The sequence below is a fragment of the Cnephaeus nilssonii genome (assembly GCF_951640355.1).
Source record: "Cnephaeus nilssonii genome assembly, chromosome: 15".
Lineage (NCBI taxonomy): Eukaryota > Metazoa > Chordata > Mammalia > Chiroptera > Vespertilionidae > Cnephaeus > Cnephaeus nilssonii.
This window is the reverse complement of record NC_137086.1, coordinates 64,204,868-64,228,056: the sequence shown is the minus strand read 5'-3', so window position 1 is coordinate 64,228,056 and position 23,189 is coordinate 64,204,868. Positions and strand designations below refer to the sequence as shown.

General features: G+C 41.0%; 1 protein-coding gene across 3 annotated transcripts; it reads right to left on the bottom strand.

Moving 5' to 3' along the window:
• Positions 1-3,445: 3,445 nt before the first annotated feature.
• Positions 3,446-23,025, bottom strand: TXNDC9 (thioredoxin domain containing 9). Of its 3 annotated transcripts, none has more exons than XM_079792555.1 (5): positions 22,873-23,025; positions 18,677-18,884; positions 15,759-15,877; positions 7,653-7,907; positions 3,446-4,044 (listed from the first exon to the last, which is right to left on the bottom strand). In XM_079792555.1, exons 2-5 carry the CDS (start codon positions 18,863-18,865, stop codon positions 3,927-3,929), a joined length of 681 nt encoding a protein of 226 aa, XP_079648681.1. In that variant the 5' UTR covers positions 18,866-18,884; positions 22,873-23,025; the 3' UTR covers positions 3,446-3,926. The 3 variants fall into 3 exon arrangements, with proteins under 3 accessions (XP_079648681.1, XP_079648682.1, XP_079648683.1); XM_079792556.1 differs by having other exon boundaries at positions 18,677-18,887; positions 22,873-23,023; XM_079792557.1 differs by having other exon boundaries at positions 18,677-18,887; positions 22,891-23,020.
• Between the last annotated feature and the right edge of the window lie 164 nt (positions 23,026-23,189).

Below are 23,189 nucleotides of genomic sequence, written 5' to 3'. Positions count from 1 at the left end.
TCATTTGACAATCTGATGGGTGTTCCTTTGTAGGTAACTCTCTGTCTCTCTCTTGCCGCCTTTAGGATTCTCTCTTTATCATTTATATTTGCCATTGAAATTATGACATGTCTTGGTGTGGGTCTTTTGGGGTTGATCCTGCTTGGGACTCTCTGTACTTGCGTAACTTTTATCTTTCCCATATCCGGGAAGTTTGCTGTCATTATTTCTTCAAATAGATTTTCTAATCCCTGCTGCTCTTCTTGTCCTTCTGGCAGCCCTATTATACGCATGTTACTTTGTTTCAAGTTGTCCCGAAGCTCCCTTAGGCTTTCCTCCTGCTTTTTAATTTTTTTCTCCAATTGCTGTTCAGATTGAGCTTATTTCTGTACCTGATCTTCTAACTCACTAATTCGGTCCTCTGCTTCTTGTAGTCTACTGTTGAAACTTTCCATGGTGTTTTTGATTGTAGCTATATCACTTTTCATTTCTTCCTGATTCTTGCATAAGTTGTTGATTTTCTCATCCATCCGATGTATAAATTCCACAACCATTACTCTGAACTCCTTTTTGGTCATGATGCAAGCTTCAGTTTCACTAATTTCCTTTCTTGGCGACTCCACATTTTCTTTCCTCTGTGAGTTATTTCGTTTCCCCATTCTGGCTATCACCAGAAAGCTCAAGCTTCCGTTTGCGTGGACCTGGGCCGTGTGCTGTGGGGACTTCGCTCCACCCGAGTTTCACTGAAGTGCTCTGACTCTAGGACGTGTGGCTGCCTTTGGTTGGCGGGAACCAGACTTGCCCAGGGTCAGTGTCCCCAGTGTTCCGTGTGGTCTCGTGTGCACACTTAGAATCAGGGGCCCTGTCTGCACCACACTGTTGGTATGTGCCGAAAATGAGATCCTTAGCATGTGCCAGGAGTCAGAGTTTCCCTGTGTCTGCACCAAGACTCGAGTGTCAAAGTCTCTGTTGCCTTGTGCGGTTTCTCATTGAGAATCAGGGTCCCTGTGTGTGCATGCACCAAAAATTGGGGTCGCTGGCTCTTAGTTTGAATGCGCTGTGAGTCAGGGATCCCAGGCAGCTGTGTCCGGCGTGCCAAATTCCCTGAAGTGGAGCTGCGTCCTGTGTGTGCTCTCTCTACTGCGCCAAACCGGCTAGAGCGCACATTCTTAAAATCCTGAAGGTGAGCTGGCTCCGTGCACTCTCCCAGAGTCCTGGAAGGGGGGCGGAGTCCGTCCTGCGCGCCAAATAACCCCAAAGGGAAGCCCCTCTGTGCACGCTCTAAGATTCCCCGAAGGGGGAGCTGTGACCCGCAAGCCAAATTCCCTGAAGGGGAGCCCTCTGTGCGCACTGACAGATTTCCCGGACGGGAGCTGCTTCTGTCCCGTGCGCGCCAAATTCCCTACGGGGGAGCGCGTCCCTGCGCAAAGCTCTGTAGCTTGGGCAAGGGGTGGATCTATCAGTTACTATGGCGCTATCCGCGCTCCTGCGGGGAGGGGGATAGGCTCTTTGACTCACGGAAATCTGCGGGGAAGTCTGGATTCTTATTGTTTGTTGGTCTGAAGCTGTGATAGCAGTTCTCTGTCCCCAGTGGCTGCAGGGTCCTGGTTTGTGTCAGAAGCCAGGATCCGAGTCTCAGGCAGCTGTTTCTCAAGATGGCGTGGTCTCCGTGTCCGCACCAGCCGCCGAGAAGTGTCCGCTTTGTGCGTGGGGCTCCGCTGTCTAGGACTGCCCGGTTAGGGAGCCCCTTGGAAGACCTGCAGAATCTAACTGACCCTAGCTCATACACACACACACACCTCACACGTCTACACTCTCCTCTATGGGTTTCTCACTCACACTCTCTCCCTACCTTCCTGCCGGTCGCCATCTTTTTTTCCTCCGCAGTATCTGTATTAATCTGCACCTTTCCTGATTCTACTGCTCAAATATGATAAGTACCTCTAATGAATTTTTCATTAGTTATTGTACTTTCCAAGTCCAGAAAGTTTGATATGGTTCTTTTAAAATTTTTCTCTCTTCTTTATTTTCTATTTGATGGAATATTATCTTTCTACACCTCCCGCATGGTTCTCGTTTTTAAAAACTATATAACAGCTGCTTGAAGCTTTTGTATGTTCCCAACATCTGGGCCCACTCAAGGGAGCTCCTTTTGCTTTTTCCTCCGTGTCCGGTCAGTTTCCGGTTTCTTTGCACGCCTTGTAATTTTATGTTGGGAACTGGACACTTAAATATAGCAGCTCTGGGCGCTCATCCCCCCTCCCAGGGCTTGTTTGCTTATTTGCTTAGAGCCATAGGTGGACTTACTTCAGTGAAGTCCACTTACCCTGCAAAGTGAAGCTTCCAGTGGGCATGTGCTGTAGCTCTTGACTCCCCTCCAACCCCAGTGAGTGTCAGCAGGGCTCTATTGTTCATTTCCCTGATCTCCTTGTGAGGGGCTTAGTTGGCCAGCTTCTACTGTCACCACCCTCTATTAACACCCACTAATTCTAGCAAACCATTCTATTGTTTCTTACAAGCCCTGGGGTATATATTGCTACAGTTTGATCCAATTAAATTCAAGCACTTGTCTTTGAGGCCTGTTCCAACCTTAGGGCTATTTTTGGCTGCACGTTAATTGTTACAAGTTCTCACCTTTTGTTTGTTGTTATCATGGACTCCCTCTCCAAATCTCCTCGGTCTACAGTAGAATCCTTAAACTTCTTTTAACTCTGCTTTAAATAGTCTCTTTAGGGAATGCACCCCATGAAAGCTGTTTTTATAGTTTGCTCCTCCTATTGGGTCAAGCCTCTGTGCTTTCGCCTGTAGCTGGGGGTGGGAGTGTAGCCCAGGTTTCTAGGAGTGATACCTGTGGTCTTACAAGTCCAGCAGTGAGTGGTAGCCCCTGGTGTCTGCTTGCCTCTCTTGCATGAAACCTCCAACCTAATCACTACTGTCCCAGTTTAAGAGTAAGCCAATTGTTAATCTCAATGGGTTTTGAGTGAGCAGGGGCAACAGTGATTAGGAAACAGTTCACTTGGTCTGCCATTCCCAGGGTTGATCTGTGCTCCAAGTGGGGACTGGGTAGAAGAGAAATGGAGCAGTCCGCTCCTCTTAGGGAGAAACTGTGGGCTGAGACTGGGAGCTAGGGGGAGGAAGGGTGTGGGGTCATGGCTCAAACAGCAGAGACTCAGCTTTCTTTACCAAGAGTTAGTAAGAATTTCTTGAATAAATATTTTTGTTTGCTTTATGCTCTTATGACAATTTCAGAGACTTTAATTTTTAAAAATATAGTATTTACAAGTTATGGTTGTTTCAATGAGTCTGTAGATCTCCTCATGTTGCCATTCCAAAAGTACTTCCTGATTTTTTAAATGCATGCCTTAAAATACTAGCAATCAGGACCCTTGAAATATGGCAATACGCTCACAACCTGAAAAAGTTCTCCTCTGCCATCAGTTGATTCAATATCAACATGCAGCACACAGAATAAATAAGCAGTTCTTTAATAGTTATGCAAACATATTCCAGACATGAAGTGTTTATCATTCATTTACAAGTGCAGTCTGTTACACCAATAACTGTTACTTGACCTGTTGTATAAAGTAAATAATGCATGTGAATTAGTCCTGAAATAGTTCCTTGAATTTGTTTCCAATCCAGTGAATTAAAAACACAACTGTGAATGGTATAAAGACGTGAAAATCATATTGTGATAAAAGCAATTGCAAAAATATAAAATTCAGATCCTACCCAGATAATTTAAGAACTCAGCAGTTTCCCTCAATTTAAACGTGAGCTCCACACAGAAAATATTAAAGATGTCTTTCAATATGATGCAACTGTATAAAACTAGAATATGACCATTAGATGACCAATGTATCAAAACTAACAGAACTTAGAAAACACATCTAATTCTAAAGTAAGCAGAAATAAAAAGACAATTTACAAAGAATTATAACTGCTCTCTAATCATCATCAGAGTCCGAATCATATTTCTTTCCTCGGATAGTTTTTTTTTCCAGCTTTGTGAAGTTTGTTCCAATTTTCTTTTGGCTCTGAAATGGGGGCTCCATTAAATTTCCACTGAAAATAAAGCAAATATGAAAAGCACTTATTCTTTATGATTTAGGACAGAAAAATATATTTTTTTCTCTCATTATAACATATGAAATAGAGTAAATTTTTCTTTAAAAAGTTAGTGTCAAGGAAGAGGTATATTTATTCATACTGTTGGTTAATAGTGGTAAACCTTACTTTGTACTACTAAATGTTTAAGATCAATGTTTTATTTTCTCTTTTATCATTAACATTTCACAGGATGCCAACAGAATTTCTGACTAAGAAACAAAGAAGAAAACCAAAGGTTTTTTTCTCATCTGTTTTGGATATGCTGAACCTTTTCACAGTGAAAAGGACACAAAAAAATGGTGCTGTATTTTGACAGCCTGTTATGACAGGTTCGATTCTGTTTAACAACCTTTAATGTTTAGATTTCTACAGACATCACCAAAACTCATGAAAGTTATTATCATTAACCGGAATTGGTGTGAAACTCTTTTTCAATGATGCTTGAGAATGATGCTTCAGAAATGAAATACGACAATTTCTTTTTCAAAATATCTGGGAGTTACCTAGCACCTAGATCTTGTTTAAAATTCTTTATTGTTGAAACTTTTACATGTCTCTTTTTTCCCCCATTGACCTCTCCCCGCCCGCTCCCACTCGCCAGCACAAGCCCCTACCCCACTTATTGTCGGTGTCCATTGGTCATGTTCATATGTATGCATACAAGTCCTTTGATCTCTTACCCTGACAACCCCCACTCCCCACTCCCCTGCCTTCCCTCTGAGGTTTGACGGTCTGTTCGATGCTTCTGTCTTTGGATCTATTTTTGTTCACTGGTTTATGTTGTTCATTATATTCCACAAATGAGTGAGATCATGTGATATTTATCTTTCTCCGACTGGCTTATTTTGCTTAGCATAATTCTCACCCAAGGATATGTTTTTATTGGTTTTAGAGAGAGGAAGCAGGGAGGGGAGGGGGAGACATTGATGTGAGAGAGACACATCAACTGGTTGCCTCCCGTATGTGCCCTAACCTGAGATTGAACCCGCAACCTAGGTATGTACTCTGAGCAGGAATTGAACCTGCAACCTTTGGGACGATGCTCCAACCAACTGAGCCACTGGGCCAAGGCTAGATCTTAGTTTTGAAATATCACTTGCCATTGGCTTCTTGGAGAAATAGCCAATTCTAGGGAGAGTACAACATGAGTGCCCCTAAAACATCTTATTTGTACCAGAAAGCAAGTGCTCAAACACTATGGGGACGTGACCAAAGGATATAGAAGCCAGTATGAAAGGAGCTCTCACTGGTCTAACCTGGGGTAATCCGAACTTCAAAGTAAATAATAACAGCAAAAGAATGTAACCCATTGAATAAAATGATCTACAGCCCATTCTAATATAAGTAAACAAGTAAAAATTAACGTGAGATATGGAAAAGTTCTTCCTTAAGTCACCATTTGGCCTGGTAGACAACTGGTTAACCAGTGCTCAGTTATCCTCACCAGAAATGAGACAAACCATCACATGCCTCCTGATATGGTGCACTAAGAAGGAAGAATACATCACTTTTATGATATACCTACGAACAAATGCATAATCTGAATCTAAACTTGAAACATTAGACAAACCCCGTTGGGGGATGCTCTGTAAAATAACTAGCTTGTACTCTTCCAAAACATCACAGTACTGAAAAACAAATGAAGGGTAACAGGTTGTTACATGTTAATGAAAACTAAAAACACGTTAACTCCAAGCAGTGCATTTTTTTATATGTAGGGCATTACTGGAATTTGAGTAAGGTCTATAAATTACCTCAAGTTCCTGTATTAATAACTGAACTGTGATTACATAAGAAAATGTCATTGTTCCTAGAAAATATACACAAAAGTATGTAAAGGTATAATATATCTACAATTTCCACTCAAATGATTCTGGAAAAAAAAAATTAAGATAAAGCAAATATAAAGTGTTTAAAATAGGGAACATGAGTGAAGGGTATATGAGCACCATTTGTATTATTTCCAAATTGTTTAAAGTTTGAAATCATTTAAAAATAAGTGATTTTTAAAAATAAATATTAATATTTTGTTTAGTATTAAGAAAATAATACCTAAAACTCCCAAATCAACTTCTACGATGTAGGAATGATTTAGACATGTGTAGGGAAGATTCAGAGGAAAAGGGGTAGAGAAGTGAAAAGGCGAGAGGACTTCTATTTATTGAAAGGCACAATGACTGTGGAATGACAACTGCAGTTTTACCAACTATTCTTGCAAATCAAGAACAGGCTTTAGTAGCCAGTTTGGCTCAGTGGTTGAGCATCAACCTATGAACCAGGAGGTCATGGTTCGATTCCTGGTCAGGGCACATGTCCGGGTTGCAAGCTTGATCCCCAGTAGGGGGCGTGCAGGAGGCAGCTGATCGATGATTCTCTCTCATCATTGATGTTTCTATCTCTCTCTCCCTCTCTCTGAAATTAATAAGATATATTAAATAATAATAATAAAAGAACAGTAACAAAAAAAGAACAGGCATAGAGGCCCTGGATGGTGTGGCTCAGTTGTTAGATCATCAGCCCACACACCACAGGGTCATGGGTTTGAGGCACATATCTGGGTTGCAGGTTTGATTCTGGTCCTGGTTGGGGGCATGTGCAGGAGGCAACCAATTGATGTCTCTTTCTCCCTTTCTTTCCCCTACCCGCCCCCCCGCCCCCTTCTAAAAATCCATGGAGCCCTGGCTGATGTTGCTCGATGGTTAGAACACTGGCCTGCGCACTGAAGGGTTACAGGTTTGACTCCTGGTCAAGGGCACGTATCTGGGTTGTAGGTTTGCTTTCTGCCTCTGGTTGGGACACATGTGGGAGGCAACCAGTTGATGTGTCTCTGTCACCTCGATGTCCCCCCACCCCTACCCCCTTTCTCTCTTTCTCTCTCCCTCTCTCTCCCCCTCCTACCTTCCTTCCCTCCCTCCCTTCCACTTTCTCTCTGAAAAGCAATGGGAAAAATATCCTCTGGTGAAGATTAACAAAAAAAGAAGAACAGGCACAAAGGGCAAGATGATATGCTATAATTTGTGGAATTTGGTAAATTATTTGTCTGGAGAAATGGACAAAGAGATGAATAAAAAAAGGAAGTTGGATTTTAGATGGTTTTCAAAGTGAGACTGTTCCCCATAGTAAGCAATTTAAGCTAAGCACAGAAATGAGATTCTGTATATTCTATCTGATTCTGCAAATGAGACAGGAATATACATTAAAATCTAATGTTTGAAAGTAAGTCACTATCAATTTGAGTCATCTGGTTTAAATCAGGGAAAAGTTCATTCCGGGTGTCATTTTGGGTTTCCAGATTATACAGAATTAGATGCAATAGGATCTGTTAGGTTGAGAACTTTTATAGCTAGGTGCATTCCAAGACTCAATTTTATCCACAACTGATTTTTGCTGTGAGGTCATGCTAATAACGTACACTTTAAAAAATATGCTCTTCCTTTGTGAAAGTTTTTCTACATGTCAGCCAAAAGATCTTAGTTCCATAAAATAAATGTTCACATAAAACAATCTTCTCTAAAAATATCACTGAAAATGTGAATTAAAGTAAGTCTTTTGTTAAAAGTTACCTGTAATTGATAATATCAGAGCAACCAAGCCTCCACTCCAAAGTCTCCGTGGAGAAGTCATCTGTATTTCCCAGGTCAGTAAATCCAGCGACGTAATCCTGCGTTTTCCCGTCTTTCACCAGTGCTAGTGTGGGAATGATTTTGATCTTCAGTCTCTCACAAAGGAAAGGTGCTTTTTCCACATTCAGCTTCAAAAATTTGGTCTCCAGATGTTTCTTGCACAATATCGCTAAATGTTTGTCTAGTATTTTACACCTGTAAATAACAAATATAGAAAATCAAAACCCAAAACAGCAGAGTTCTTTTTAAAGAGAAATGTCATTAAGGCACACCTAATTTCATAGTTTATCTGTTTGAGTCTCATACTTGGGTAGCCAACTGGTGCTTGTGTCAGGTGCCCTTACTTCCGTTTCAGAGGTAGCTGCCTGATTATCCGAGGCAGAAAAACAATGTAGTATTCTAGGAAGTCAGATTTGCTTTAATGAAATTTATACAAAACATTCAAAATATGCCTTAAATTGTGCTGCACAAAGTTGTCATGTTCGTGGTAACAACAAAAAATTGTAATTTCTTTTATGCATGATTCCTGGTATCTTATACAGGAAGTTTGAAGGGTGACAAATCTAAACTTGATGGAACTCAGAGAGACTTCTCAGAATTAGAAATGTGCCATATGTGCAAGTCATCAGGAAAGACTGACTGGTGCCACTGAGAAGGAACACTTCTAGCTGTGCAACTCTGTCAGCGAGAAGCATATTAAAGGTAAGGGCTGTAAATATGGTCATTGTGGTTTTAGAAAATGAAAATACCAGAAGTAACTTTCATTAAGCCATCTTCTACTGAAGAGAAAAAGTGACATTTTCTTTAAAGTAGGATGTATTTAAACTGGTCAATCCTCTAGTGTTTCTGAAACAGACTATCATAATATTCTTTTTGAGCAGTAGCTTTTCACCATTGGTATTCTTTACATCGAACTTTTAATCAAAATTCCCTGGGAGTGTGGCTGGGAAACATGCAGGTGATGCTCGTGCCCAATACAGATGAGAACCACTGCTTTGGATGCCTAAGACACTAGATGCTTCAGAGTTGTTCTTTTTTTTTTTTTTTTTTTTTTTAAGATATATTTTTATTGATTTCAGAGAGGAAGGGAGAGGGAGAGAGAGAGAGAAGCATCAATGATAAGAATCATTGATCGCTGCCTCCTGCACGCCCCCTACTGGGGTTCAAGCCCGAAACCTGGGCATATGCTCTTAACTGGAATCGAACCCAGGACCCTTCAGTCCATAGGCTGACGCTCTATCCACTGAGCCAAACCAGCAAGGGCTTTTTTTTTTTTTTTTTAACAGAGTTGTTTTTACTAGGCTTTCGGGGTACTCCTTGGTTGTAGCTTTTCCTTAATTAGGTTTGGGCTTAGGGAATTTCTGATAAATTTAATATCTCATCACTTTTCCTCTGAATGTATCTTTTCATATATCACCCTGAAGTGCAGCAATGAGATTTTAGTGAAAATGGTAGGAGAGAACTAATTATTATTGTTGTTTTTAAACATCTTTTTATTGATTTTAGAGAGGAAGGGAAAGGGAGAGAGAGATAGAAACATCAATGATGAGAATCATTGATCAGCTGCCTCCTGCATGCCTCCTACTGGGGATGAGCCCGCAATCCTCGCATGTGCCCTTGACTGGAATTGAACTTTGGACCCTTCAGGCCACAGGCCGATGCTCTATCCACTGAACAAAAGCGGCTAGGGCAAGAAGTAATTATTAAATGGTTTTTGAATAAAGCTCAAAATAAAGAATAAATAAACCATTAGGTGAGAAATATGTTCTTGAACATTTGTATATAAATCAACTCCATGGTTTTATTTGAGTAATAAGGAACATATTTTATTTGTTGCCTTTTAATTATTTTTATTACTCAAAAAAGCTTCATTTATCTTGTTTAGTTTTTTGACTCGGTACTTGTGCCTTCAACACGTTCACAACGATTTCCTGCTCCTCAAAAAGGGAAACATGTTTGATCCCATCACGGACACATTTAGCACACGTGGATCCACCACAAGCCCTGTTAGACAACCTCCCTAGAACTTCAGGTCTCACAGTGCAAACTCCACCAAGCAGGCCTAGCTACGGGCCACATGCAGATTTTGGTGCTTTCCCAACCTTCTGGGTATAAAGGGGAACAATTCCATTACCAGGGGTTCGGGGCAGCCTATGTATTGTTAGAGGCTGTATTGTTAGAGCCCGGTTGGTATGTCAAAAACACTGGACCACTCTGAATGCTTGAAGACACCATCCCCCAAAGAGCTGGAAATTTTAAAAACAATTTCATTTTTATTGACTTTAGAGAGACAGAAGGGAGAGGAAGTAAGAGAGAAACATTGATTGTTTGCCTCCTGCATGCACCCTGATGGGGATCAAGCCTGCAATCCAGTATGTGCCCTGACTGGGAATCACACTGGTGACCTCTTGATTCATGGGACAATGCTCAACCAATTGAGCCACACGGGCCAGGGCCGGAACCTATTTTAAATAAGACTATGTATCATTTGTCAATTAATCCATTTTTTTAAAATACAGAAGCTTCAGTCGTGGTGTAGTTAAAATAGCATTAGGCTTAAAACCTCTTATCATTTAGTAACTGAATGACATTAGGTGAGCCACTTAGTCTCTCCACACATGAAGCATGTACCTACTTAACCTCAAAAGGTCACTGTGAGTGTTGCGGGATTTTACACATGAAAGTGTACAGCCTATTATGTGCTAGGAACTTTGATATATATACATACATACACGAATGATTAAAATTTTGATTTTTTAGTTTTGTTTTAAGATTAGTACTCCTGGTGCTACACTGTGTATATATCCATCAAATATATTTACTAAGCATCTACTATGTGTCAGTCATTGCTGCTCTAGGGCTAGGAATCCAAAACACAGTTGTCCACATACAGGTAAACTCTCTGCCTTCACAAAACAAGCTAGAGGTGAAAACATAAACAAGCAAGCATATCGCATCAATCTTACAGACTGATATATCAATATATCACTCATCATCAACACCAGAGGTTGGCAACTTAAGGAAGATGAATGCCAATGGGAGATGACAGCGTACCACAATGGCAGAGGGTTTCCTTGATACCCTTTACCTTCTCTCATTTCCCCTTAGTGCAGGGGTGGGGAACCCTTTATCTGCCATGGGCCATTGGATATTTATAACATTACTCATGGGGCATACAAAATTACCAACTTAAAAATTAGCCTACTATATTTGGTCAAACATTTAATTAACTCACCCCTAAATGCCTTAGCAGGGCCAGACCAAATGATTTCTCAGGCCTTATATGGCCTGAGGACCAGATGTTCCTCATACCTGCCTTAGAAGATATTTCACCATTTCAATATTTTCTTTATTTTTATATTTTTAGTCAATAAGTCTCAGGCAATCAATCTATGAAAGATGTCAATAGCCAACTTGTTGGGTGGTGAACCTAAGACAGGTCTATCTCAAGAAAAGAAAAATCTCAAATAAATAATCTAACTTTACACTTAAAGGAACTAAAAAAGAACAAAAAAAGAAAACCCAAAGTGAGTAGCATGAAGGGTAATAATAAAGACCAGGGGGGAAATAATTGAAATAGAGTCTAAAAAAATAATAAAAAGATCAATAAAAGTAAGGGCTGGTTCTTTGAAAAGATAAACTTTTTTTAAAAAAATATATATTTTATTGATTTTTTACAGAGAGGAAGGGAGAGGGATAGAGAGTTAGAAACATCGATGAGAGAGAAACATCGATCAGCTGCCTCTTGCACAATCCCTACTGGGGATGTGCCCGCAACCAAGGTACATGCCCTTGACCGGAATTGAACCTGGGACCCTTGAGTCTGCAGGCTGACACTCTATCCACTGAGCCAAACCGGTTAGGGCAAGATTGACAAACTTTTAATCAGACTCACCCAGAAAAAGAGAGGACCCAAATAAATAAAATCAGAAATGAAAGAGGAAAAGTAACAACATATACCAAAGAAATACAAAGAATTTTAAGAAAATATTATGAACAACTATATGCCAACAAATTGGGCAATCTGGATAAAATGGATACATCCCTAGAAACATACAGTCTTCCAAAACTGAATCAGGAAGAAGCAAGAGCATCTGAATAAACAGATTACAACTAGTAAAACTGAAGTAGCAATCAAAAAACACCCAACTGCCCTAGCCAGTTTGACTCAGTGCTTAGAGCATCGGCCCACAGACTGAAGGATCTCAGGTTTGATTCTGGTCAAGGGCATGCATCGTGGCTGCAGGCTCAATCCCTGGCTCCTGGTTGGGGCATGTGCAGGAGGCAACCAATTGATGTGTCTCTCTCACAGTGGTGTTTCTCTCTCCCTCCCTACCACTCTCTCTAAAAATCAATGGAAAAAAAAAAAAATCCTGGAGTAATGATTAACAAAAAGAAAACAAACAAACAAAAAAATATCCACAAACAAGAGTTCTAGACCAGCTGGCTTCACAAATGAATTTTACCAAACATTCAAAGAACTAACACCTATATTTCCCAAACTATTCCAAAAAATTCAAGAGGAGGGGAGACTCCTAAACTCATTTTACAAAACCACATAAAGATACTACGAAGAAAGAAATTATAAGCTAATATCCCTCATGAACATAAGCCCTAAAATTTTTAATTAAAGCAAACTGGATCCAGCAATACAGTGTAAAAGATTATACACTATGATCAAGTGAGATTTATTCCAGGATGCAAGGTTGGTATAATATACACAAACAAATTAATGTGATATACCATATAAACAAAATGAAGGATAAAACCACATGACCATATCAAAAGGTGCAGGAAAAGCATTTGGTAAAATCCAGCACCCATCTATAATTATAAAAGTGTAATATGCTAATTAGACTGGACAGCCGGACAACCTTCTGGACAAAGCCAGGGCTGCAAGGGCTGAGCCCCTTGCACGAATTTCGTGCATCGGGCCTCTTGTTTATGATAAAAACAAAACAAAACAAAACAAAACAGCTCAGCAAAATAAAGAGGGAACATACTTCAACATAATTAAGGCCATATATGAAAAACCCACAGCCAACATCATACTCAATTGGCAAAAACTAAAAGCACTTCCTTTCAACATAGTACTGGAAGTCCTAGCCCCAGCAATCAGATAAGAAGAATAAATAAAAGGCATCAATGATTGGAAAGGCAAAAGTAAAACTGTCATTATTTGCAAGTGATATGATACTGTATATAAAAAACTCTAAAGATTCCACCAAAAAACTACTAGAACTGATTACATTTAATAAAGGATGTAAAAGACCTATACTCGGAACATTGTAAGACACCGAAAAAAGAAACTGAAGAGACAAATAAGTGGAAACATATACCCTGTTCATGGATAGGAAAAATTAACATAATTAAAATGTCCATAGTACCCAAAGCAATATAGATTCAACACCAATTCCAATCAAGATACCAATGGCTATTTCACAGAAATAGAACAAATATTCCAAAAATTTACATGGACCTAATAAAGGCTCCAAATAGCAACAGTGATCTTGGGAAAGAAGAACAAAGTTGGAGGAATCACCCCACCTGATATCAAACTATACTACAAGGCCATAGTAATCAAAATAACATGATACTGGCATAAAAACAGACATATTGATCAATGGAACAGATTAGAGAGCCCAGGAGTAAATCCATGTCTTTATAGTCAATTAATATTTGACAAAGGAGGCAAAAACATACAATGGGGTAAAGGTAGTTTATTCAATAAATGGTGTTGGGAATATTGGCCAGATATGTACAAAAAAAATGAAACTAGACCATCTTCTTACATCATACACAAGAATAAGCTCAAAATGGATTAAAGACTTAAATGTTAGAATCAAAACCAAACTAAAGCCCTGGCCGGTGTGGCTCAGTGGATAGCGTGTCGGCCTGCAGACTGAAGGGTCCCAGGTTCGATTCCGGCCAAGGGCATGTACCTCGGTTGTGGGTACATCCCCAGTAGGGGGTGTGCAGGAGGCAGCTGATCGATGTTTCTAACTCTCTATTCCTCTCCCTTCCTCTCTGTGGAAAATCAATAAAATATATTAAAAAAAAACACAACAAACTAAAACATTTTTGCACAGCAAAGGAGACCATCAATAAAGACAACCCAATGAATGGGAGAACATATTTGCCAAAGATATATCTGATAAGGGGTTAATATCCAAAATTTATAAAGAACTTACAAAATTCAACACCAAAAAACCCCAAACAATCCAATTTAAAAATGAGCAAAGGACCTAAATGGACACTTCTCCAAAGAGGACATATAGATGGCCAATAGACATATGAAAAGATGCTCAATGTCACAAATCATCAGAGAAATGTAAACTAAAACCACAATGAGATGTCACCTCACACTTGTTAGAATGGCTATCATCAATAAATCAACAAACAACAAGTGTTGGGGAGGATGTGGAGAAAAGGGAACCTTGTTCGTGCACTGTTGGTTAGAATGCAGATTGGTGCAGCCACTGTGGAAAGCAGTATGGAGTTACCTCAAAAAAAAAAAAAAAAAAAAAAAAAAAAAGGAAGTGCCTTATGACCTATGATTCCATTTCTGGGAATTTATCTGAAGGAACCCAAAACACTAATTTGAAAGAATATGTGCACCCCTATGTTCACACTGTAGCACTATTTACAACTAGAGGCCTGGTGCACAAAATTTGTGCACGGGGGTGAGTTCCTCAGCCCAGCCTGCACCCTCTCCAATTTGGGACCTCTCTCACAATCCAGGACTGCTGGCTCCCAACCGCTCATCTGCCTGCCTGCCTGATTGCCCCTAACTGCTTCTGTCTGCCAGCCTGATCACCCCCTAACCACTCCCCTGACAGCCTGATTGATGTCTAACTGCCCTCCCCTGCAGGCCTGGTCACTCCTAACTTCCCTCCCCTGCAGGCCTGGTCACCCCTAACTTCCCTCCCCTGCAGGCCTGGCCCCCCCCCCCCCCCAACTGCTCTCCCCTGCAGGCCTGGGTCCCCCACAACTGCCCTCCCCTGCTGGCTTGGTCGCTCCCAACTGCCCTCCCCTGCTGGCCATCTTGTGGCAGCCATCTTGAGTGTTGGAATGATGGTAAATTTGCATATTACTCTTTTATTAGATAGGATAGCCAAGACATAGAAGCAGCTCAAATGTCCATCAATAGATGAGTGGATAAAAAAAGCTGTAGGTACCTTTATACAGTGGAATACTACTAGGCCATAAAAAAAGAAAATCTTACCCTTTGCAACAAAATGGAGAGCATTATGCTAAGTGAAATAAGCAAGTTAGAGGAAGACAAATACCATATGATTTTACTCATATGTGGAATCTAATAAACAAAATGAACTAACAAGCAAAATAGTGACAGACTCACAGACAGAGAACAGGCTGACAGCTGGGGGTGGGGGGAGTAGAGGGAGAGAGAGGGGGCTGGATGGGGTGGGGTGGATGTATTGAGTCAAAAAGGAGAAAAAAAACCTCGTGGACAGGAATAACAGTGTAGTGACTGCTGGGGAGTGGAGGGGGGTAGGAGGAATAGGTGGAGGGAGGTGGAAGGAGGTAGGGGAGGGTAAAGGAGGTATAAATGGTGTTGGATGGAGATTTGATTTGGGATGGTAAACATAATACAGTGTACAGACTACATGTTGTAGAATTGTGCACCTGAAACCTGTACAATTTTGTTAACCAGTGTCACTCCAATAAATTCAATAAAAAGAAAAAGGAAAATAAAAAAGTAGAAAAATTCTTGTTGCACTGATAAAAAATTTAAGTGTACATTTCTAAGGTGTTTTTAAAGTTAGTAAATATATAATTCAGAAAACAGCCATTAATATAGAAATATTCTTGACTTTCAATAATGTTCACTTATACTTGTATATGTAACTGGTTTTTAAATTAATCTTTAAAATAACAATTGCTTAACTTTAATGTACAGACTTCTAGTACAAAGAAACAACTTAGAAAGTAGTTCCTTTTATTGTTCTTAATTTCTCTGTCAGTATATTTCTATTCAAACATCTCTCCATGTTTAAAAAAAGTCACTGAAGGAGACAATGTTACCTGAATGTAGAGTCTCTGTAGAAATGGCAAACCACATTTTTACTCTCCTTGACTTCTTGAAAAAAGTCTCTCTCACTAGGGATTTCTCTGTATTCCCCATGACCTTTTGAAAGCCATTCCTGATTTGAAAAAAAGAGAAATATTACACATTTGAAATTATCTCTTTTAGTACCAGTTTACAGTGGGTGTACAATTCAGAACAATACAGGTGAGGCAATAGTTTACACTTGTGAATGTGTCAAACAGTTTATTCTTGTATTATTTAATTAGTGTATTATTTTACATAGGAACTATAAACTACTTTTGCCCCACCCTGTACTTTGTAATGTAGTTGATTTTACCCTGTAGAGAAAGGAATTCCTTTCAGTGACTTACTTTCCTATGTTTCTAGTGTCCATGCAAAAGTAGTGTGGGTACTATCTCCACAGCACGGCTCATATTTATGACAATTACCTATCTTGGTAACTTAGAATATATGTTTTATTAGAACTTCGAAAATAAAAATTTAGACTCATGAGACTTAGAATGTGCAATCTATTTAATTTCTCTGTACTCAAACTACTAAAATCAGAAGCATTTAATTCAAATTACTAAAAAGCTTTCATAAATAATGCTCATGAGATAAAGCCAGTCTTTGGGGACAGGGGGAAAAAGGGGGGGGGGGGTGTTACTGCAGCTCTGATGCTCAGGGGCCCTGCTTACTCTCGATGACCAGCAGGGAGAGGCAGGAACTCCCTATACTGGTGGCCAATGGGCAATATCCTAGAAGAAAGAGTTGTCTACTCAGTGTCCAGAAACAACAAAGATCTCACAAGTCACGTAATACAACTTCCCTTATCAGCATGCCTGGCAGACCTTCCAGCCTCTGACAAGAAGCTTCTCCCCACAATGGGCAGCCTGTTTCCTGTTCAGGCAGTGAGTTTTAATAAAAGGGGAACTTTCTGCCTGCGCTTGAATAAAGGTTCTACTGCTTATCAGGCTATGAATTCTAATAACGTTTCTGAGCCCCAATCTCCTCATGTGTAAAGTGCAGATCATGGAGCATTTACCTCACTGAGTAGTTGTGAAAATAAGACACTCAACATGAAGATAAGTAAAACAGTGCCTGACACATGTGCCTAAAAAGCATTTGTATATGTTCTAGTACTTATTTTTAGAAAGGTCTTCTCACACTTAAGTACTCTATATCTCTAACTTCGGTCCGTGGATCCCAGCTTGAACCTAAGATTAGAGAGAAAAGTTCTAATCTTTTCTTTACACGTTGGCCCTTCAAATAGCACATCTCACCCATGTCCTCCCTTCTCTACACTGAAATCTCCATTTCCTTTTGACTGTTTCTCACATGAAACAGTATCTAGACTTCCTCTTCTGGTTGTCCTCTGAACACAGTCTAATTCCTCCATGCTCTTTTAAAACGTGGCAGAGGTCTGAATGCAGCCTCCAGAAGGTCCAACTAGCAAGAGGCAGGAACGCCATCTCTTTTCCTCCTCTGCACTTAAGCTACAGCAGCCCAGATGCAGTATCCATTTCACACTGGCTTCCATTGAGCTGACACACACAGAAGGCCCAGATACCTTTTCCTTATGTGACATTTCTTTGGTAAAGCCCCTATGAACAGTTTCACCTCTCAAATACAATTCCTTAAAGTGATATGTGACATTTCATGATCCCTTTCTTTACTTGCCAATGACCTGTGCACTTAAAACAGTATTTTTATTAAAATAGAAAATAATAAACAAAATTTTTGGTGGGCTCATCCTATTTCTTACCTTGTCCTTCTGCTCTTTACCTATGTCCTACGTCTCTAGCTGCCACAGTAGGGGGGTGCTTGGCTGACTGAGGAATACTGACTAACACAGGTCTATTAAGTACTTATGTCACTGTGCACATTGGTTTCCCCAATACCTTCGTGGATCAGAAAAATCAAAATTACTGTACAATCTACACTCCTCTTTCAAAAAGAATGGCTATAAAAACCATTAAGGCTTCTTGCCTATTTCCTCAGAAAACATGTTAACAACAACAACAACAAAAAGATTAAAATGCAGTAAAGCCCAGCTGGCGTGGCTCAGTGGTTGAGTGTTGACCTATGAACCAGGAGGTCACCATTCAATTCCTCCTAATCAGGGCACATGCCTGGGCATGCAGGATGCAGCTGATCAATGATTCTCTCTCATCACTGATGTTTCTCTCTCTCTCCCTTGCTTCCTCTCTAAAATTAAAAAAAAAAAAAATGCAGTAAAAGCTCTAAAATAAGATCCTCTGAGTTACTCCATGACAAATTCATTTTAAATTGATTTGTATATTAATAAAAAAAAAGTCTAAAGGCTGCCTGCTTTAATTGTTTTTTTATTATAAATACTCAGCCTATTGTTTTCAGAACTGCTGGACCACTTCTTTTAAGACAATGAATATGTTCCTCACTGCAAATCAGGTAGATACAGAGTTCTACCAAAATACCCTCGTATGACTTTTTTCTAGTTGAGCATTAGCAATGAGTAGTGTGCTTAACGCTTATCTCATATGCTTTGAGCACAGCTAACTTATGACAGGCTGGCTTCACTACCCGAAAGGGAACCCCTGCCTCCTGCTGCTGACGGTGCTCTTCTGGTGCATTGCAACCACACACATCTGAGCTCAGAAAATGATCCTGGGCGCGTATTTCTTTTACTTGACTATAGACTAATACATTGAGCAGGCTGATTTTGAATGTGTCTTTAAAGCTAATTTTTATCCAGCCAAATTTTTATCCACCCAAATTTTTAATAGTGATAGGTAATTTGAAGTTAAAAAAAAAAAAAGAAAGGAAAAGAAAAACACCTTAAAAATGAGGACCTGTAATGTAACTACGGGCACATGTGTACATTTGCTAGGCGCACACTGCTAAGTAATTTCAGAAAGCAGGGCAGGGAGGTTACTTGTTTCTGCTGCTGAGTTTTCTTTAGGGCCTTAAGTCTCTTTTCTTTGAGGAGTTCCAGTTCATCCTCATCCATCTGGTCCATTTTCTGAATTTCAGCATCCAAACGTTCTTCCACTAGTTTAGTGGTCTGAAGCAACTGATTTTCCAGGACTTTTGAAAACATGTCGACAGATGTCTGAGCTTCCATTCTTTACAGTTTAGCCTTGCTGCTGGGGAGAAGGTTTACAAAGTTAGAAATAAAAGTGCAAATAAGTAAAGTTTTCTTTCTTATTTTAAAAAAAATTCCAGCAAGTGCATAATTTGTAGTTCACAAAGTGTTTTGCTGACAACCAAGCACTTCAGGAAGTTAGGCTTTTCAATAGATTATAGTCACAGCACTCAAAAACGATTTAGAGCAAAGTTTAGGTGCTCCTGATTTAGTTTTTGTTTTATTATATGAAAGTAAGATAAGTCTTTAAGCACATCACCACAGACCAGAGAAAAATGAGTAGGTGGGAGTTATAGTAGTTGGAGCTACAGCTAGTGATATATACTGACAATCATTATTCTTTACCAAAGAAAGAGAAGCAAAATACAAATGACTAAACTGTTGTAAGGTTGTACACATACACATAGATACCAAACTTCGCTTCAACACAGAGCAGAGTTGAACAAAAGACACATTTTCATGGTCTCTGCCTAAATGATTTTCATTTCTTTAACTCCTAAGAAAGGCAATTACAATTTATGTAAAGAATGATGTCTGGTGTTCTCTAAGCTTAGGTTTCCATTCCTTTTCTCCCATTATCTAACAAAATCTATGAGGCCACAAGATTGATATTGGTATTGATTTATTGACACTCAGTGTTCTTAGCTTTGATATAAAACAATGTAATAGTCTATTTTTGACTTTTCCATCACTCTTCTATGTAAGATAGGAGTTTGTAAACATATTCTAATTCAGATTACAAAGGAAGATCTCAATTACATTGGTTTTAAAGAAATGTAGTCCTGCCCTGGCCCAACAGCTCAATTGGTTCGAGTATCATCCCCATACGACAAGGTTGCAGGTTCAAACTCCTGGTCAGGGCACATATAAGAAGTAACCAGTGAACGCATAAATAAGTAGAACAACAAATCAATGATTCTGTCTTTCTAAAAAAAAAAAAAAAGATAAAAAATTCTTTAAAAAGAAATGTATTATTTTCCACCAGCAATAACCAGATGGAGATTTTTATGTGTACACCTGGATTACTACAGAAATATAATTTATAAGTTGTCTATCAAAGCAGGAGGCTGTTGCATCTCAACTACTTACATACATCTGCAAATACTAACGAAGCACTTTTAAAAATCTGAAGGAGCCCTGGCCGGTGTTTCTAAGTAGTTAGAGCTTCAGCCGTGCACTGAAGGGTCTTGGGTTTGATTCCTGGTAAAGGGCACTACAGTGTTGCAGGTTCGATCCCCGTTCAGGAGGCAACCAATCGATGTTTCTCTCTCTTTCCTCCCTCTCCCCTCCCTTCTGCTCTCTCAAAAATTCACTGGGAAAAGTATCTTCAGGTGAGGATTAACAAAAAAATCTGAATATACTGTGATCTCATCCACCAGCTTCTGTGGAACTGAAGATAAATAGTCTTCCTGCAAACTTCACTTTTGATTCCTTCTCCAAAGAAAAAGCAGTTGAAATGCACATTTCAGTTCACAAAAAATATTTAACTTTGGCCCCGGTGTGGCTCTGTGGATAGAGCACTGGCCTGCGGATTGAAGGGTCCTGGGTTCATTTTGGTTGCAGGCTCCTCCCGGGCCTAGGCCCTGGTCAGGGGCACGTGCAGGAGGCAACACATCGATGTCTCTCTCACATCAATGTTTCCCTCTCTTTTTCCCTCTCTCTAAAAATCAATGGAAAAAAAATTAACTTTGAATGAACAAACTGTTAGTTCCTCAAGTGCTATAAAATTTTAAAGGAGCTATATTTTCTGTAATAAAAGAATTTTACATTCCCCACCTCCCAAGAAAAATGTCAGTGAGATTGTGACTTTACAGGGGCTAGATGAGGCAGAAAACAGAATACTAAACCCTGACTTGCTTGTCAGAACCTGTTACCAGGGGCATATAGAATTGATACCGGACACAATGGGTCAGAGGCTGCCTGTCACTACTTGAGCCAAATTAAGCAGAGACAGGGTTGAATCATGAATGAGCGTTTATTCCAATAATGTCGGCAGTTTGGGGAGAGCAGTCAGTCACCTGGAAATTCTGCTCTGACCCCCGTCACCAGTGGGCTGATTATATTAGGACTAGAGGCCCGGTGCACAAAATTCATGCATGGAGGAGGGGGGAGGGTCCCTCAGCCCAGCCTGCACCCTCTCGCAATCCAGGACCCCTCAGGGGATATCTGACAGTTTAGGCCCAACCTTGTGGGATCAGGCCTAAACTGGCAGTCAGACATCCCTCTCGCAATCCAGGACCGCTGGCTCCTAACCATTCACCTGCCTGCCTGCCTGATCACCCCTAACCACTCTCCTGCCTGCCTGATCACCCCTAACCACTCTCCTGCCTGCCTAATGGCCCCTAACCACTCTCCTGCCTGCCTGATGGCCCCTAACCACTCTGTATGCCTGCCTGATTGCCCCTAACCGCTTTCCTGCCTCCCTGATTGCCCCTAACCACCTCTGCCTCAGCCCCCAGGGCTTCATCCGAATGACGTCCAGAAGGTTGTTCAGCTGTCTGGTCTAATTAGCATATTATGCTTTTATTTTTATAGATGAGGAAAAAGATAACTACGTGTAGCAGCAAGCTGCAAGTATAACAGGGAAAGGGAGGGTCTTTTTTTTTCCCCCAAATATATTTTTATTGATTTTTTTTTTTTACAGAGGAAGGGAGAGGGATAGAGAGCCAGAAACATCGACGAGAGAGAAACATCAATCAGCTGCCTCCTGCACACAACCCCTGGGGATGCGCCCGAAACCAAGGTACATGCCCCAGACCAGAACCGAACCTGGAACCCTTGAGTCCGAAGGCCTACAACCGGCCAGGGCAAAAGGGAGGGTCTTGTCTGCAGTCTGGCCTTCAGGAGCTCAAAGTCTGATAACTAGATGGCTAATCTTTTTTTTTTAAAGCTTTATTTATTTATTTTTAGTTAATCCTCACCTGAGAATATTTTTCCATTGATTTTTTAAAGAGAGTGGAAGGGAGAGGGAGAGACAGAGAGAAACATCGATGTGAGAGACACACATTGGTTGCCTCCTGCTCGAACCCCAACCAGGGCTGGGGAACCTGCAACCAAGGTATGTGCCTTTGACCGGAATCGAAGCCGGACATTTTAATCCACAGACCAGCGCTTTATCCACTGAGCCAAACCGCCTAAGGCGGCTAGTCTTCTGTGATGCTACAAATAGTTCAGCCCATTCCTGGGACAGGAGAATGGTCAGCCTTCCTGAAGCGAACTCCCGGAGGGGGTCAGGGTCCAGGTACAGCAACCAAATCAGAGTCCTGTCCTAGGTCTGTTTTTAAAATGTATTTCTTTTTACAGCCCTGTTTTTCTTGCAACACATCCTAGTTTCCCGGAGTCTGTAAGAAAACCTCCTATCTAGAGTAAACAACTGTGGCTCTATTCTTAAGTGCCCTTCCCCCTTTTAGGATGAATTCAGAATTTAATGCTGGGATAATTTGGAGCAGAGTGATTAACAAGAGCTGCTGGGGAGGGGGAGGGGGAGGGGGAGGGGGAGGGGGAGGGGGAGGGGGAGGGGCAGGTGATGGTGCTCACCTCATTGAAAGGGGTAAGGTCAGATGGTTTAGCAATCCTTATAACTCTATTCTTTAAACCACAAGCAGTTGATTTTTCCATTTTTCAGTTCAACTGGAACGGTGGGAAAAGACTTGTTCTCAAATTACCTTACCACTTCCTTGATCCGCCTACGTGCACCCTCACAACCAACCAAGAGTCCTCCTCCTTAACTGAGAACAGTACCTTCCCAAGGTGTCTTCCCAAAAGTATCCGGCCACTCCCTGAGCCACCCCGGAACAGATGAGGGCAGAGTTCAGGTGGCCCCCGCCTTCGACGCTTCCCAAGGCGCAGGCTCCAAAACTGTCACAACAACACTGACATCGGCACCTGGGCCGCGCCCCTCCCCCGCCTGGAAGGATGTTGAGCGGCAGTGTGTCCATTAGCACTGGGCCGCGGCGGCCGTTTTTTTTACACCATCGCTGCCTCACCTGAGCTCTCGGTGATACCTGAGAAGTGACGGACCAGCGGCTCCAGAAGAACAATCCACCCTGGCTTCAGCCTCGCAGCAGCTGTTAATGGCTACGAAGCAGCCGTCACTTCCGCCTCCAGATTGACTAAGGCGCGATTGCGCTTTACAGCCTGCGACGCCGGAGGAAGTGACGCCAGAGGAAGGCGGGCGAAAGGCTGGAGCTGACGTGTGTGCCCTGCCCATACAGCGGCCCCATTTCCGGTCCGGGGTTTAAACAGCCCAGAGGGCGCGGGAGCAAAGTATGCTGGGAGTTGTAGTTTTTAGTGCTTAGCTGGA

Bases quoted from the DNA above. Each gene is read 5' to 3' on its own strand.
- TXNDC9 (XM_079792555.1), bottom strand. From the start codon at position 18,865: ATGGAAGCTCAGACATCTGTCGACATGTTTTCAAAAGTCCTGGAAAAT. The intron at 7,908-15,758 runs GTAACATTGTCT...TGTTATTTACAG, and splicing joins TACAGAGACTCTACATTCAG to GTGTAAAATACTAGACAAAC. The intron at 4,045-7,652 runs GTAACTTTTAAC...CTTTATTTTCAG, and splicing joins TCTGATATTATCAATTACAG to TGGAAATTTAATGGAGCCCC.